Here is an 18,524-nt window from a genome sequence, read left to right on the forward strand (position 1 = left end):
TGTGCAGAATTTTAAATGTTTTTTAGCGCAGAAGACCTTCAGGAGTATATAGGGCAGTATAAACAAGTCATTGTGTGTATGAAATTTTAGTTTGTACTGACTTCGCTAGTGCTTTTTATGTAGCCTGTTGTAAAAGAAGGCAAATATCTAGATGAGTTGATGTATCCCCTGGAAGACCTCTGCGTCCCACCAGGTTGATGTATCCCCTGGAAGACCTCTGCGTCCCATATACCCCCGGTTGAGAACCACTGCCCTAGAAGAAGTCAGACTCCCAGATGTTAACACCCTGTTTTAATACGTATGGTGGATCCCCAATTTTTCTTCCCTACTTTAAAAACAAAAAAACCCAACAAGTATGACCCAGATCTCCCCTTAATACAACCATATTGATGCTGAGATTGAGGATGGAGATTCTTTCAGTGTCTAAGTTGTTTGCCCATAGTAAGAATGTGCCCTCACATTCTTCCTCAGAGAGGATGATATGGAGCCCTCTTCAAAGCTAAAGTAGAGGTAATTGGATTGTGCAGTTTATATCAGACTACAACAATGCATTTCTGTTATTAATGCTTTAGGGGTTTTTTAAGCTAAGATTCTTGTCATGCATCTTTTGTGCAAAGGTTATATTATTTTATGTAAGGGTTATATTTAACGTGACAACCTTATTTCAAAGCTGCTCCTGTATACACTGTAGTCCTGATGGCATCCTCTGTATAAATGCAGATAATGCATCACAAGATATGTTAAGCCTGGGTATCTTGCTGGTTTAGATACGAACTCTGATAGCTACCCCAGCATTTTACCTGCTGTTATAGTAGCGGGCCATGTGTACCACTGTTCATACAAGAGAATATGTAACAGAAGGTAAAAAGAGTTTAAGATGTCTGCAATAATTAAGAGTCACTGGAAGATCTCCACTACCAGGAAGAAAATATTAAGGTGTTGGAGTAGCATCTGTAAGTGTACATGGAGTAACATCTAGCACTTATTTAGGATCTTCCATTCAGATAAGACTTTACAAATATTTCCTGAAGCTGGAGACTCCTGTGAGTTAGGTATTCCCATTTTAGAGATAAGAAAGTGGAGGCCAGTGCCAGTATTGCCTATGAATGTGCATGCTAGATGCCTTATTACTGAGGCAGTACTTACTGTCATCTCCAACAGGCCCTGCTGAACACTGAGCTGGGGGATCACGTGCCAGGTCATTCAACTCCTAAAAGAAAGAATGGATGGACAGTTGATGTTTCACTTAATCCAAAAATCAAATCACATTTTGCCTCTCACAAAAGACTGACACTGGAACTTCAGCGGCACTTTTCCCCAGTGGTGTAGTCCTAAATCTCAAATGGAACTTCATTTATCTGGTGAGGATCATTTCTTACTATGTGAAGTTGGTTTTGAAGTTTAATCAAAACCTGCACTTATGACATCAATCTTTTGTCCCCTGTAAGCAGTGCTGAAATTTCTTGCACTTGCATCTTCAAGTTACTTCCCTTTAGACTGTTCTCGACCATATTAATAAATTGGGGATAGGATCTCAGATAGAGAAACTAATCAGGTCTGAAAAGTTTATCATCGTGCGTCAAGTTATTTCCGTTTAACTATTTGTGCTTTGATAGTAAGGCATTCTTAAATGTTCACAAAATTAAGATAGGTGACATTAAATCCCACTTTTTAAGCCTGGGCCATGTAACAAAAATGAAGTTAGGAATATAGCCTTAATCCATACCAGAACTCCCAAAAAAATCAGACCTTTACCCAAAGGTAAAAATGGCCTATGAATAGGGAAATGCAAGTTACCTGCATGCTTCTGCTGTAGTGACCAGCAGCTATTAATTGAAGTAGCATTACCTTCCCTGCATGCTCTACAGCATTAAGGACATGGATACCTTTTTGCTGGCCTATCCTCCTCCACTCCCAAAGACTAGGGAAAGAATGTTATCAGAATTTGAATTTGTTATGCATGGAGTTGCTGAGGAGCATGTAGCACTCACACTTAAAGAAAGAGGGTGTACTAAATGCCCAACCAATGGTCAAGTTAGACTGAAGAATCTCATTTTGGAAGTCTCATTCTGCTATGGGCACTGGAGTCAATGGTTCAGAAATTGAGGAAATTTCAATACAGTTTTAAGTAGCCACCGAATTTTGAACTTCAGTCCAAAACACACACACAAAAATCCTACAAGCTTCATGAAGATGTCCAAAAATGACTATTATAGATTTATATTTTATGTAAGTAATGGATTATCAGTGATAATCCAAATGTTAACAAGTTGGTCTCACTAGTTTTTCCCCCCGACATCTTACTGTGTTTGAGACACTTTCTCTTACAGTTCAGGGTACTGGGGATTTAAGCAGGAAGCAGTGACTGGAACTCAGATGTGGGTTCTATTTCTGACTCTGCCACTAACATGCTAGGTGTCCTTGGGCCACTCATGCTGCCTCTGTGACTCATCTTCCTCCCCTGTGAAATGCGAATAGATACTGACTTCCTTTGTCAAGCACTCAGATCTACTGAAGAAAGGTGCTATGAGCTAGGTGTTAGGTAGACTGGAGAGGTTTAATGCCAAAAGGAGTTCTTGTTATGAGTTTCCCTGCATTTATTGAACTCCTTACTTTCAAGGTGTTATAAATTAGCTGTTTTGATGAAAGCATTAAGGTGGCTTTGAGAATTTTAGGTTAAGGTATTGTGCTTTTAGTTAACTTTTGGCAGCATTGATTCATTGCCTAGAATGCTACATAAACATGATGAAGTTATTTTCCATTTGGAACATCTACCACACTTGAAACTTCTGCTCCTTCTCATACCCAAGTGTGGAAAATTCAGAGCTCCCAAGCCCCTACTGCTGAGAGAAATGCAGCATTTGACTCTCCTATTGCTTTCTGGATGACAACAAATTTGGGGAGAGGGACAGAGCTTCCTTTCCTCTTCACATCCAGGTTTTTATGCCTCCCCACCTGTTCAGTTATACCTCTGCTGCTTATAGTTTTCCATGAAATTTACATAATATAAATCATCTTTTGCTGAAGTATTGTTCAGGTTGTAACAGCCAAGAACGAGTGGGAAAGAAGCAACGCCCAGGGAGCATTCACATGGAATCTCAGCTTTAAGAGCCTTCTACTATTTGAAAGTTTCTGGCAAATCTATAAGCAGTGTGTGTTTTTAATCTAATCCATATTTTGACATTGCATTAAATGTTTAGCTACAAATGAACTGAAACCAGTCATCTAATAAAGCAAGAAATATTTGCATTAAACAGTCTCAAAGATTTAATTACAGTAACCTGTTTATGCACGTTTCCTCTATAAATGTCACTAGAATAGGTCTCTAAAATAAATCCTTTATGACTTAACTTCTACCTTCCATACCACAGCCTGCTAGGGTTAATACACAAGCCTTAAAAAGAGGCCTTGAATCAAAACAAAGTTTTAGTGGAGCCACTCTGGTTCTTAGCAGGACTAATCCACATTTGAATATCTATAGTTAGATCACTGACAGTATTTGAGGCAGGGGGGGGGGGGGAAGAACAGTGGAATTGAACAGCAAGGATCAAGATAGTTAGCTGTAATGGGAGGAAAGTTTGCAATGTACATGCCCACAATGGATATATAGCCAATACCTTTCCAAAAGTTAAACTGAGTACATTTTAAAATCCCCATCTATCCCCTACCTCCCATCTGTGGGAAGGCAGTTTAACAAAGCTCACATTTAATTAAGGGTCAAATATACTCCTTAACAAAAGGAAGTGAAGCTTTATTTAGATTTACTTGCTGTTTCATTTCTGTACTGTGACTTTGCACCACAAGGATATCATCTTGACCTAGACACAATGGGCAACTAAAGGCTTTCAGATCAGATCTTGTTCTCAAGTATTTCACAGTTTAAGTGCTTCCAAAATTGGATTAAGACCATCCTAGGCTGTATGTACATCCCTACACAGGGAGCCCCATGGCTCCACTTGTGCTTGGGGCAGTGATAGCTTGCAAAGATGATCTTTACCATCTGCTGGGGTGCCTACAACCACTCCTCAGGACAGGCTGAGCGGTCTCCAAGATGTGCTGCTCATCAGGAAGAGCGATGCCTCAGCCCCACTCCACCCCAGCAAAAGGACTTGCGCACCTCATGCTGTCTGAAAACAACTCTCAAGTCACGTGGGGCTGAGGTCCCATCCTTGCCCCTCTATCTCCTTGACTGGACTGAACAGAGAGCAGCAGGGACTCCAGCCAGCCTGAAGACAAGTAGTGGAAAACCCACTGCCTGTTGTCCTGTGCAAGAGAGGCCCCTTTTATGCACCACTACAGCAGAAGAACCAATGCTTGAATGGTATAGTGTTGGAAGCCCTCAATCAAGCCCTTTAAGCATTAGTGGCTGCATGCCCCTGCCACCCAACCAGCAGCAGTGTCACCCAACTCTGCCCCAGCCACTTTAACTATAGCAGCAGCCCTCAAAGTCTCAAGTGTTTAGCTGAGTGCCTGAGCCACCCAGTCCTCTTGCACTGCAGACTGCTCTGATGCAAGCACTGGGCTCTGTCCACACCACTCAGACTGTATGGGATGATACCCCATGACCCCCAAAAAAACAACAAGGAGTCTGGTGGCACCTTAAAGACTAACAGATTTATTTGGGCATAAGCTTTCGTGAGTAAAAACCTCACTTCTTCGGATGCATAGAGTGAAAGTTACAGATGCAGGCATTATATACTGACACAGGGAGTTACAATGACCCCAGTCGTCAATACAATACTGACTATCTCACTTTGAAATAGATATTAACCCCAAAGACTAAAAGATTGAGATACCTTTAAAGTGACAGGGGATCTAGATCACGATGGTGTCATTATTTGAGTGAGGTAATGAAACCAATCTAGGACTGATAGTACTCAAAATTCCAGCCCCGCAACCATATCTTTTACCCCAGCCTAGACCTCCCTCTTACCACTCTTCAACCCACCCACTCCATCTTAGCTATACACTTGTATAGCTGGACCACTAATACACTTAGGATCAAGACTACTACACCTCCCTCACAAGCTACAATACCTTATTTGAGTTTTCACATACAGGACAAACTTCCGGTCCACCACCCTACTACAGGCCTAAGAATCCATTGTACAGCCTCCTCGCTATAAAGTGGAGGCAATAAATCCCACATACAAACTAGTTTTAGCATAAAACCTGTTCACCCAATGCATTATAGAGAGAGTCCACACTACTTTTCCAAACTATGCTATATCATCTTGCAGTGCTACCGTCATGAGTTTCACTACAGCACTGATTAGACACCATATATAAGAGTCTGCTACTATCATGCTGATTGTGAGATCCTCTGGTGTATATCTGAATGGCAGAGGAGGATACAGGGTAGAGTTATGGCTGTCATTAGAAGTTGAGCTGTTACCACAATGATGCTATTTCCTCTTACCTCTAATTAATCTCACAATTAATGAAGTTGTGCATAGTAGTTTCCCTAGGAAAGCCACGATTCATCAGATCAAGTCATATGTATGTAGTCATGTTAATGATGCAACTCCTACTCTAAGCTGCAAATTCAGGTTTGGTCTTATAAAGATGAACTTGATCTCCATCAGCCCTTCATCTGAGGGTTTATTACACATAGTGCAGGTAAACTGGTAGAGCTAGTAACCCTCAAGGACCATTTGTCAGGAATTAGTTTTAGAAGCAGTATCAGCAAGATGGCATTTGAGTGGAATCTGATGCATAAATTCACTGAAACTGGTAGATGTAAGTAACCCAAGTCCTTTATTTCAGACATTGTTTCAGCAAAAAATAGCATCACAGTTCCTGAAGCTTTAGAATGACAAATATGAGGTATTAACGACCACAAGACATTCTCTTTAGAGCTCTGGTCTTACACCGCTACCCCGCTATAACGAGACCCGATATAACACGGGTTCGCATATAGCACGGTAGCAGCGGGGCTCCGGCGGCGCATTAAAGGGCCCGGGCTCCGGATGCTGCGGGGAGCCCGGAGCCCTTTAAATCACTGCCAAAGCCCTGCTGCTGCTACTCCGGGGCTTCGGCAGCAGGGCTCAGCCAGTGATTTAAAGGGCCTTGGGCTCCCCGCAGCGGCCGGAGCCCTGGGCTCTTTAAATCACTGCTGGAGCCCTGCCACCACTACCCTGATATAACGGCGTTTCACCTATAACACGGTAGGGATTTTTGGCTCCCCATGACCGCTTATATCAAGGTAGAGGTGTATTAACTTCAGTAGGCAAATGGTTGACTTTGAACCCTGAAGAGACTAAGATTACAAGATCTGCTGGCAAAGCAGAGGCACTAGTAATCTTTATGTGCCACTGTGTTTGTACCAGCATGTTGGCAGTTTGATTTCCACTAATCATTTTCCCACAATTCAGAGCAGCTGCATTTGCCCATGCAGTTACAATTGCACATGAAACCAGTGTTGGGGCAGGCCCATTTCTGGTTTCCAGGGCACCAAAAATATGTGTACCCACCAAGTGGTTGTCTGCCTTTTGAAAACATGGTCTTAAGATGCACAAAGTACTCAGTTGGTACAAAGATTAATTGTCACCATGTATGCCAGAGACTTCCATGAGATGTAAGATCCACTAAAGCCTCCAGCAGTTTCTAAGCTCCTTGATCCAAGATGAATGAATAATGAAGTCTGCCATCTTGCTGACACTGCTTTTAAAACTAATTCCTGAGGGTTACTAGCTCTACCGGAGGGGTAGCTATGTTAGTCTTTAATGTGCCACCGGACTCATCGTTTTTGTGGATACAGACCAACAGATTTATTTGGGCATAAGTTTTCGTGGGTAAAAAAAAAACACTTCTTCACAAAAGCTTATGCCCAAATAAATCTGTTAGTCTTTAAGGTGCCACTGGACTTCTCGTTGTTTTAGCTCTACCAGTTTACCTGCACTATGTGTAATAAACCCTCAGATGAAGGGCTGATGGAGATCCAATTCATCTTTATAACACCTTTTAAGAAACCTTTAGCCTCCAGGAGGAATGCCAGCTCACCTACAAGAGATTCCATGAACTACTAGTCCTAAATTAAATCCTCATAGCTTCTGCAAAACACCAAGATCATGATCAAGGTTAATGTCTATCTAGAATGGATGTAGAAAGCCTAGACGTATTCTGCAACTTAACCCACAGTCATATAGTCCTATCCCAAGCCCCAAAAATAGAAGAGTGGTGTCCCTCCTCAAACTAAGGTCCCTCACCAAAGGCTCTTAAGCAAAGTAAGCAGTCATGGGATAAGAGGGAAGGTCCTTTCATGGATCGGTAACTGGTTAAAGGATAGGAAACAAAGGTTAGGAATAAAGGGTTAGTTTTCAGAACAGAGAGAAGTAAATAGTGGTGCCCCCCAGAGGTCTGTACGGGGCCCAGTCCTATTCAACAGTCATAAATGAGCTGGAAAAAAAGAGGTAAACAGTGAGGTGGCAAAATTTGCAGATGATACAAAACTACTCAAGATGGTTAAGTCCGAGGCAGACTGCAAAGAGCTACAAAAGGATCTCTCATAACTAGGGACTCAATTTCATCTGCCATTTTGTTGCCCAATGTTGATAAATGCAAAGTAATGCAAATTGGAAAACATAATCCCAACTATACATATAAAATGATGAGGTCCAAATTAGCTGTTACTACTCAAGAAAGATCTTGGAGTCATTGTGGATAATTCTCTGAAAACATCCAGTCAATGTGTAGCAGCAGTCAAAAAAGTGAACAAAATGTTGAGAATCATTAAGAAAGGGATAGATAATAAGACAAAGTATCATATTGCCTCTATATTAATCCATGGTATGCCCACATCTTGAATACTGCATGCAGATGTGGTCGCCCTATCTCAAAAATGATGTACTGGAATTGGAAAAGATTCAGAAAAGGGAAAAATGATTAGGGGTATGGAACGGCTTCTGTATGAGGAGAGATTAATAAAACTGGGACTTTTCAGCTTGGAAAAGAGACTACTAAGGAGGGATATGATTGAGGTCTATAAAATCATGACTGGTGTGAAGAAAGTAAATAAGGAAGTGTTATTTACTCTCTCATATAATACAAGAACTAGGGGTCACCAAATGAACTAGATAAATTCATGGAAAATATGGGCAGGGATGGTGTTCCTAGCCTCTGTTTGCCAGAAGCTGGGAATGAGCAACAGGGAATGGATCACTTGATGATACCTGTTCTGTTCATTTCTTCTGGGGCACCTGGCATTGACCACTGTCAGAAGATAGGATACTGGGCTATATGGACCTTTAGTCTGACCCAGTACAGCCGTTCTTATGCAAGTCACAGGGTCCACCAGTTTGCTGCTAAAACCACATTAATGCCATCAACTGGAGATATGAGCTTCTTGGCTTTGCCAGCATATACTATTTGTAAGAGTTATGAACCACATTTATTTCGCACAGCAGTTATAAGCTCTGCATGTGCCTAGCAGTGGCTAATCATATCTACTTCCAGGGTGGATAAAAACCAATTAAAAGGGTTTTTTGTGTGTGTGTGTGTGTGGGGGGGGGGGATAAAATGCTGTTGAGGAAAAAACCTATCTAAAGATCATTTTAATTAAGATATCTCTGAGCTATAATGTAACTCATCATGGAATAGGGATTATAAATCATAATTCTATAGTAGGAGACAACATATTCATGTAATGTTTAAAAAAAGTTTTCTAAATTAGTTCCAATAGTTCCTGGATTAGGGACCCAATCTTATGGGGTTCCACAGCCTTCTGTACAGATTATTTAGAATTGATTAATCTTTTTATTTACCCAATGGGACTCAGTGTTCAGTCTAGAACAGGGATCAGCAACCTTTGGCACACGGCCCATCAGGGTAAGCCCCTGGTGGGCCGGGATGGTTTGTTTACCTGCAGCGCCCGCAGGTTCAGCTGATCGCAGCTCCCACTGGCCGTGGTTCACCGTTCCAGGCCAATGGGGGCTGCGGGAAGCGGCGCGGGGTGTGTGCTGGCCGCCGCTTCCCGCAGCCCTCATTGGCCTGGGACAGCGAACCGCGGCCAGTGGGAGCCGCAATGGGCCGAACCTGCGGACGCTGCAGGTAAACAAACCGTCCCGGCCCGCCAGGGGCTTACCCTGACAGGCTGCGTACCAAAGATTGCCGATCCCTGGTCTAGAAGATACCATCAGAGATGCTTAGTTTTGCAGTTCTCAAACTGTGGATTTGTTTCTCCAGATGTAACATGCTTGTTAACAGCAAAAATATTAAATAAATAAATAGATAGAGGTCAGAAATAACAGACCTCAATTCTATTGTCCCTGTGCAAGTTTGTGTACACAGAGTCAATCCCTTACCTCTCTCTAAGGGCTTGGCTACACTTACGACTTATAGTGCAATAAAGGAGCCCCGGGCACACTAGCTCACTACCCGTCCACAATGGCAAGGCACGTAGAGCGCTCTGACTCCGCAGCTACAGCGCTGCTGGTACTCCACCTCGGCAAGGAGAAGAACATTTGCTACGCCTTGGCTACAACGCCCAGGCGTCAGCGTGAACGAGGTGTTGCATTACTGCGCTCTGATCGGCCTCCAGAAACGTCCCATAATCCCCTTAAGTCAAGTGGCCACTCGTCATTGTTTTGAACTCCAGTAGGAATGCAGAAATGCCCTTTCAAAACTCTGTTTCTGAAAGCCGGCATGCAAGTCGTTACTGTGGAATGCTGTGAGCAAGTGAGGTGGGGGGAGGGGGAGGTCTGCTGCTGTCTGAATTTACAAGACAGCATGCTGACATGCTCTCAGCCCCCCAAAAACCCACTCTCCCCACACACACACCACACTCCCTCCTACCCCTCCCATTTCCAAAGCACGTTGCAGTCACTTGCATGCTGGGATAGCTGCCCATAATGCACCACTCGCAATGCCACTGCAAGTGCCGCAAACGTGGCCACACCGGTGCTCTTGAAGCGGTCAGCGTGGACGGATTGCAGCGCTTTCCCTACTGTGCTCTACGAAGGCTGGTTTAACTCAAAGTGCTCTACACCTGCAAGTATAGCCATGCCCTAAAAGTACAAAGTTTCAAGAAGTTCAATGAATAGAAGAGTGTTGGGGGCAGAATAGATCTGGACAAGGAGAAGAAGTCTGGAGATAAATGTGAGAAGCGAGGGACATGTGTGTTTTGTTAAAATATTATATGTTTGCTGTTGAAGAAAAAAATCCAGAATACTTAATGTTGTTTTAGTTAAATAAAAATGTAAATGACTGTCTGGTGATGTTCTCCTCCTAATACAGCATGGCAACAAAATCCTCCAAATATTAATGATTAACCTGTTGAATTGGAGATCGTTCAACTCCCAATTTCATAAATATCTGTTTCAATTCCAACAACCAACAAGAATACACTTATGTAGAAAACCATGATTAAATCGAGTCTTCCTGACTAGTGATTTAAATCAAATCCACCCTGTCTACTTCTCAGTGTACTTTCAAATTCTACCAGCTTTGCCAGCAAAGCTTTAAAGTATTACGTACTATAAACCTCAGGAGATTTACAGTCTACTGTCATAGCTCATAAGCACCATGAAACTTCCCTCATGGGACACAAAGCAAGTTCTCTTTTCACCCTCATCTGTAGCTTTGTCTCACTGAATTTCAGCCCTGCAGATACTCGAATTACTGTTCACTTTAACAGAATTTAAACAAGGTCTATGAAGATACACCTCTACCCAAATATAATGCGACCTGATATGACATGGGTTCACATACAATGTGGTAAAGCTCTGACACGCTGCTCTGAGCAGCATGTTAAGGGTGCTGGGCCGGGGGGTTGGATAAGGGGCAAAGGGTCTCAGGGGCGGTCAGGGGCTCTCCCTCTGCCCCCCCAGGGTCTAGAAGGCAGGAGCTGGGGGGGGGGGGGCAATTTTGGAGGCCCTGCAGTCCCAGAGTATCCCGGGGGATTAACGGGGACCCGGGAGCAGTCCACTCCTCTTCCCTCGCCCTGGCCCCAGTCGTGTCGCTCGGGGGAGGGGGCTTGGGGGAAGAGATCCCCCGGGCACTCACCAACAGCGGCAGAAGCGGAGAAGCCCGGCCCCAGCCCGCTCCACTCTGCCAGCCACGGCGCTCCACTTCCCGCCACAGGTGAGTGCAGAACCTTTCCCCAACATCCCACCCCCAGCGACACGGCTAGGGTGGGGCTGGGGCAAGGAAAGCGGTGCAGGCTGGGGCCGCATCGCTCTGCTTCCTGCCGCAGTTGGGAGGTGGCAGAGTGGAGCGGACTGGGGCCGCATTGCTCTGCTTCCCGCCGCAGGTGAGTGCAGAGGGCATCCTTTCCCCAACCTCCCCACACTCACCAGTGGTGGGAAGCAGAGCGCCGCGGCTGGGAGGTGGCGGAGTGGAGCGGGCTGGGGCCATGTTGCTCCACTTCCCGCCACTGCTGGTGAGTGCCTGTCAGAGGACGAGGGGTGTGGATGGGGGTCAGAGCAGTCAGAGGACAGGGAGGGTGGGTAGGATCCTGGGGGTGATTAGGGACAGGGGTCGCTGGAGGGGGCAGTCAGGGAACAAGGAACACCAAATCAAGTTCGATATAACGCGGTGCAATTTTTTGTCTCCCGAGGACTGCATTATATCGGGGTAGAGGTGTAATAGGTGCAGATGTTTAAAAAGTTATGCAGCCAAAAGAACTAAATTGTTTCCCGTACAGCCTTAGTAAAGAGTAGCTCTCATTAAGGATTTAATATTAGGCAAGTGTGAAGTTTAGGCAAAATTGCTGGTATGGTAAACAGAATAGTGACTGACACTTGCCTGTACCTTAAAACTGGTCAGAGCAACTTCCAACTTTCTGAAAAACATTCTCTGGAAAGACCAGCTATATTACTTCTACAGAAACTGTATTTCATGTGCCTGGCCACAGAACATTGACTATTAGTTGATAGTATATTAGCATGTTCAGGACAAGCCCTACATTCTATAGGTTGAGGTTATAACAAATATCCTACCCCCTCCCACTGTCCCAAGTTACTCTACACCTGCAAATGCCTTTGGACATGGATTCCAGAATGGAGGAGTGGGAAAAACAGATTATTTTCATACAGGCATGCTGTTTTGATGAGTACTGCTGCTTTGGTCAGTTTTTAAATTTTATCACCGGCTTGTAAACAATACATCAGTGGCCTTCTGAAGTCTCCCAAAATGCACTGCTTCTGGAGCAGAGCTGGAGTTGTGGGATAAGTACACAGGGTATTGCAAGTGAAAGTGTTTGAGTACAGTGTGAACACAGGACAAAATTTAAATTCATTCAGCATAGCTAACTCAAACACAATCCATTCAGTTACCAGTAATTCAATTATCTGGTTATGACAAGGTCTGATGGCAGCACCTGCCAATTACTGTTGTCCACTTTGAATCTGAGCTGGTACTTGAGCCTTTACTTGCTTCCACATGTTGATAAGTTATCTCCAAAGCAGAGATGCCCCAAAGATGTCCTTCAGGTGGGGTGTAGGTATTATACTCTGCAAAGAAGCTAAAGGTTTTGATTTCTTCAGATGTTTGCAGTGATCTAGAGTCTGGCCACAGACTACTGATCCTCTTAGGGATAAGGAAATACTAGAATAAAAGTCTTTTCCCTTTGTAAGGCTCAGGCATCACTCCTATAGTTTGTTTTCAACAGAACTAAGATCTTTTCTCAACCTTTCCCATAAAGAATCCATGAAAAAGCAGATGAGCTGGAATTTGGCATATAGCTTTGAACAGGACGTCAAGCTAAATGATTTCCCCTGCCTGAAAGAGTTGGGACAAGTGTTCCCCAGATAGTGGGAAGGAAGAAACTCTGGATCTCCTGACCAGTTTGAGGTCATCCTGCACATCCTCAGGTTTGTTTGAAGATCTGCTTCTTCCAACAGGGAAGAGCTTCACAAACTTTCTAGATGCGAGTCAGCAGACATGCAGATAAGGTCTGCTGAGATTGCCCCTTGTGCAACCTGAAGGAAAATTTTCTGCAAGGAACAGACTAACACAACCCAAGAGATCTGACAGTTTATCTTACAGCCTTTAATTTATCCAAGACCTCATCTGTTTTAGGACTAAAGTTTCTTCAAAGCACTCTGACTAGAGAATACAGAACTCCAAAGCAAGTCTCTCTCCTGTGGATATCTGCTGAATGAGATGTGGCCACTGTATCAGATTTCATACTTCATACAAGACCCTCTAGGAGCATCTACAGCTCTTGACAGTCAGACTTCAAACAACTTTGCATTGCCTCTGAAATGACCTGACTCCCAAGAGGCCATCTCGGACCACAACCCCACCAGGGTACTGTCCCTGTAAATTGATCAGTGGCTTCAACTTTTGGATCACAAACATAAGTACTTCTGAAACTCCCATCCCCACAGTATCAGAATATATCATTAGTGAGCTAATCACCCAGACCCCTTCAAGGCAAGGACAAATTAGACAAATTGACTTTGCCCAATGTCACACAACAATTCTGTGGCAGAACTAGGAACTGAACTTTGATATCTCAAATCCCAGTTCACAGTGCCTTACCCACAATGAACATCTTCCTACAGGCCAGAGACTGATAGCTATGTTAGAGAAATAGGGGTAAGAAACTTTCATCTTCCCTACTCCATTCTCCAAAGTCTACTGGACTGCTGCTACGTTATAGCCACTTCTCATAACTTTTTCCTCTAGTAAAGTCTGAGAGAGAGAATTTGCAATTCCAGCTTCTGAGGTGGTTTTTAAGGGAGGTCTTCCTCCATGAAGTATTCTGCTGATTCTCCAGGACTACTTCAGTGCAAAGTACAAACCTTTAAGTCAGTGTCTGCAGCATCAACACAGGAGTTACTGCACAGCACTTTAGCACACACTGCTATTCGCTCCCCATAGTCCAAACTACAAAGCAGTATAGACATGGCCTAAGTGTCAAAATATTTTAAAGGGCTAGAAACTTTTTCAATGAAAGCTTAAAATCTGTAGAAATGTATGGCTTAGGAGCCCTTCCCATACAAAGGGATGTGATTCCCTTCTCCCCCTCCCCCAACAACACCCTGTTTAAAGTTAGCATTTTAGAATATGCATTTCACTCTACTGGAATGCCTCCTTTGTTAGAATAAAAAGGCTATATGTAGTTTTAGTTGCAAGAGCACACGCCACAGCCATTTTTCAAATATTTAGACATAAACGGTCTACAGCCAACATTTGGATTATGGTTATTTTAAAGTACCCCATCCTTCCCCAAAATTATAATTATCTTGGAATATGGGACTAGCATTCAAGGGCAGCCACCATACCAACACCCTTGTGAACAGATGAAAGAATAGTTATTCAGTTTCAGTCTTCCATCTGTTACAAGGACTGAAATTTCTTCAAGTCTTGAGTTGTTAAAACACAAAGAATTAAAGGTTGAGTGATTAAGCCATGTTATGACCTAACCACTTTGGGCTAGACTTGAGCACTGAAACAAGTGCCTAGTACAAATGGTAAAGTCCATGCTAACCATGCCTACTAGTGTTCTGTATGATATTCACACTAGTGCTGTTCTACAGTTGGCTACAACTCCCTCTGGGTATTTCTCAATTCCTGGCACAAACCTGCAGAGAGACAGGACTCTAGGAGACTTTGAAAAGGCCACTGTCTGAACCACTTGTCATTTTAATGCTGTCTACAGGGGTGCTAGACTTGTGCAGAGCGAAAGGATACCAACTAAGCTGGAATTTAACCCATCTGAAAGCAAAGGTAAGCCAAATGGTATTTGACAGGCGTATCAGTTTAGTGAACATGTGTAGATCCAAGTGGTACTCTTAGCATATCTGTAAAATCACAATTATTTTCAACATCGGAAATTACCAGCTAGCTATAGTGGTTTAATTCCAGAAGAGAGCCTTTTTCAAAGTTAGCTTCAGACACTTTAACGTTTGCCAAAGCAACATAAGCTACACCAGAAAAAGGCACTCTTACTCCATAAGTACAGGTCCACATGGGGGGATTATATTGCTATAGGTAACCTGGTATAATTATGCCAATGAATTTCCCCGTGTAGACAAATCTCAAGCTTACAAGCTTTTTTCAAACTGGTACGTTTTGGCACTCATGAGCTACTTTAATTTGATCAATGGAAAACATTAAAATAAAGCTTCCTGAACACTTACAAATGCCATGCAATCACAGCAGAAAAAAATTAGTCCACTGCTGGGTGCATCAGAACAGAAATGGCCTCAAAGATCTCCACATCAGCCACCTGCTATACATTTTATCCAACTTTTGAGTTAGAATTGAAACACGTAATCCACACTTGAAAACACACAGGAAGGTTGCACACTTGGGGCTTGGACTTAAAAGTCAGAGTTCAGGGCTGGATCTTGTTTTGGAGAAGTATGCCATTTGTTTGGCAGACTAAGCAGGGTAGCAAAAGATTCCTCAATAATTTACTCTTGGACAGCTGTCCTTTTCAGATCTCTATTAGATACTATGGGGATGACTACTTAAGAATTTCTTATAATGCTTTCCAGAGTACAAGAGAAACTGACAGTCTCCTACAAAAAGACTAGGAGACAGGAGACTTTTCTGGCCTACAGGAACAGACTTTTTTAGGTGTATTTTCCTTCAGATGTGTTAAGTAACTATATTCTGATGAAGCCACTTGTAAATGAGCAGTAGCATACAATAAATAGCATTGTACTATTATGTCTAGCTGAATATACGTATTCAGCTAATCAGTTTGACAACTATGGTCACTTCACCCTCCACTAACAGACAACCAAGTAGTGGTAGAGGAGATTAAAAGGGAGGAATAGATTAGGAAAAATTAGTAGGCACTACCACCTACCAAAATACAAGAATCTGATACAGTGTAGCTTCCGATTAGCAAATATTAAATCTGAAACTGGGCAGAATAACAATCTACTAGTTACAGCAGTTACAAAGGTCAGTTAAGGCTTTCACTAGAAGGTTTAAAATTCTTACTGGGTAAGTTTTCCATCTGAGGAAAAATACAAGCTCATACAGCAAGTACATGTGTCTATTAAGGTTGCCACACTCAATACTGAAGTTAAACAAAAGCAAACTTGCACCTGAGAAGGACTTCCTGAGTTTCAGGATCTGGGGTTACATAGCAATTCCTACAAAAAGGATTACCTCCAGCCTCAAAAGAAAACTCCTGGGCAGCACCTTACATGTCCTCCACAGAGGAGGGAGACTTTGAGCAGAAAGCTTGTTAGGATCGGAGGACCTTATTCCCTGTATTAGAGTCTTATTTGTTTAGCTTTGATAATCAAAATGAGTTTACCACTTTTGACTCTTGGGGATTATGCAAAGACCACATAACTAAGTGAGCAATCAGGACTATCTTCTGCCTCAGATTTTGCCACCCAGCTTTAAAAAAATATATAGTTGATTTAGGTCCTTCAACTCATAAAAGATCTAGAGGTTTTTCTGCATGTTTACCATTACAAATTTCAGCTTCTGTGGGTGCATATTGTGAGCACTAACCCCCTAACAGAAGGCAAAGTGTTCAAGATTTAATAATGGTTTCCTTTACTCAAGAAAAGTTATTGACCTTAAATACGTGTTGATAAAAACCCAGAAGGTTTGAGGAGTCTGGTTACAATCCCTCACCATCAGTTTTTCAGCTTTCACTTTCTGCTCTTATAATGTCACTAATCTCTCTCTATAGCCTACAGAGCCAACATTTGTCTCGTAAGAGACTACCTGGGTCTTTGAAAGACACCTGCCAGGCCATCTTCGAGCCTCAAAACAACAAAGAGATGCAAAAGCCCAAAACCGCCCCGTGCGGGGTCCCTTCAGGCCAGCTCGGTTCGCCCGACGATGGCTGAGAAGGGACGGTCCCGGGCCGGCCAGAGCTCGCGGGGCTGACAGCGACAACGAGCATCTCTATCTCAGCCACGCGAGTTGGCTGGCTCCGGATTCAGAGCCGCCTGCGCGGAGCCCCGCTCTGGGGCTGCGGGAAGCCCCTTCCCGAGCAGGCTCCCTCTCGGCCGAGCGCACACGGGCCGGCGGGCAGCCGCTCGGGGCTCGCCTCGCAGCAGGGGAGGCCCAGCTCCTGCGCGGGTAGCCCCTACCAGCGAGGTTACGTAAGGGGGGACAGGCTGCCCCACACCCGGCCTCCCTCACCACTAGGCCGCCTCCGGCCCCCTGATAGGGACTAAGGAAGGAACCCGGGCAGCTACCCCCACCCAGTACTCGGGAACCGGCTCCCTGCGCTTCCCGGGGGGCGAGGCCAGGCCAGGCCAGGCCCTTAGCGGGGCCTACAGCACAGCCGAGGCCCGGCTCCTGGCTGCGGCCTGAGCTCGGCCGGGTGCGGACAAGGAGGCCGAGGTGGCGGCCGCGAACAGGAGAAAGCCTCTCTCCCAGGCGGCTGAGCAGGAGCCCGGCCGGGCCCGCCCTGCGCGCGACGCCCCAGCCCGTGAGCCCTTACCTTATGGATTCTCTTCAGCGCCATTGTGTGTGTGAGGGGCTCGGTGCGGGGAGGGGGCGCGCGGCTCGGGCGGTGTGGGGGAGGGAGGGGAGCTCGCTCGGGATTATTTCGCGGGGGGAGGGGCGCGGCGGTGGCGGCGCTATTGGGAGGGGGAAGGTGGCGCGGAGGGAGTCTCGGTGCGGCGGGAGGGCCTCGCTCTCTGTTCCCCCGGCGGCCGCTGGGCTCTTGCTCGCTGCCGCAGCTGCTACCGCATCACTCCGCGGGGCCTTTATGCGCTGCTGCCTCCGAGGCCGTATCACTCCGCCACTATCCCAATAGTCACCAGGGGGGCAGCCGGGCGGAGGGGCAGCAGCACCTGGTGATGAGGCCCGCTCGGGCACAGGGACTATTTCCTCACTCTCTTTTCACACAGAACTCTCCAGAAAGGGGCTCGGAGAAGCGGAAGGATACGATCGGGGAGGGAAGGGTTGGAGTGAAGTGACTTCTCGCGAGAAGAGAAAGAAAGAGGTTCCGGACGGTGGAGGGCTAGAGTAGCAGGGAAACCTAGAGCGGCTGCGCAGTGCGGAGGGGGCCCGGGCCTGGAGCAGGGAGGTTCCGGCTGGCGGCTATAACCCTGCACCCGGCTGTAGTGTGTCTGTCCCCTCCTCTCTCCGGCCTGGGCCCGTATCTCCCCCGCGCTACTCCCCCATCTCCCCTTTACCGCCCGGGGCCCCTTCCTCTCCTCTCTCCGGCCTGTGCCCATTGCCCCCCCCCCCCCCACCTCCCTTTCCCCTCCAGGGGACCCCATCCCCTCCTCTCTCCGGCCTGGGCCCATTGCCCCCCCCACCTCCCTTTCCCCTCCAGGGGACCCCATCCCCTCCTCTCTCCGGCCTGGGCCCATTGCCCCCCCCCACCTCCCTTTCCCCTCCAGGGGACCCCATCCCCTCCTCTCTCCGGCCTGGGCCCATTGCCCCCCCCCCACCTCCCTTTCCCCTCCAGGGGACCCCATCCCCTCCTCTCTCCGGCCTGGGCCCGTTGCCCCCCCCCACACACATGCTGCTCCCTGTCTCCCTTTCCCCTCCAGGGGACCCCATCCCCTCCTCTCTCAGCAGCACGTTCCCCCTCCAGCTCCTATGTGTAGGTGCAGCCAGGAGGCTCTGCACGCTGTCCTCAC

The 18,524-nt window shown here is 45.6% G+C and overlaps 1 protein-coding gene across 4 annotated transcripts in view; it reads right to left on the reverse strand.

Moving 5' to 3' along the window:
* The window catches only part of UBE2D2 (ubiquitin conjugating enzyme E2 D2), a 56,267-nt gene extending 38,456 nt beyond the window's left edge, over positions 1-17,811 (reverse strand). The window contains exons 1-2 of one of the 4 annotated variants that reach the window (XR_010589845.1): positions 17,372-17,791; positions 1,147-1,210 (exon numbers count right to left, since the gene is read on the reverse strand). Coding sequence is in view for 2 of the 4 variants with exons in the window: in XM_065554836.1 (XP_065410908.1) it covers positions 1,147-1,210; positions 17,372-17,395 (88 nt within the window). In the remaining 2 variants the exon portion in view is untranslated. Of the gene's footprint in view, positions 1-1,146; positions 1,211-17,371 lie in introns of all 4 variants that reach the window. The other 3 variants (XM_065554838.1, XM_065554836.1, XM_065554837.1) reach the window with 3 other exon arrangements.
* Between the last annotated feature and the right edge of the window lie 713 nt (positions 17,812-18,524).

The sequence above is a fragment of the Chrysemys picta genome, chromosome 8 (genome assembly GCF_011386835.1).
Source record: "Chrysemys picta bellii isolate R12L10 chromosome 8, ASM1138683v2, whole genome shotgun sequence".
Taxonomy (NCBI): Eukaryota; Metazoa; Chordata; order Testudines; family Emydidae; genus Chrysemys; species Chrysemys picta.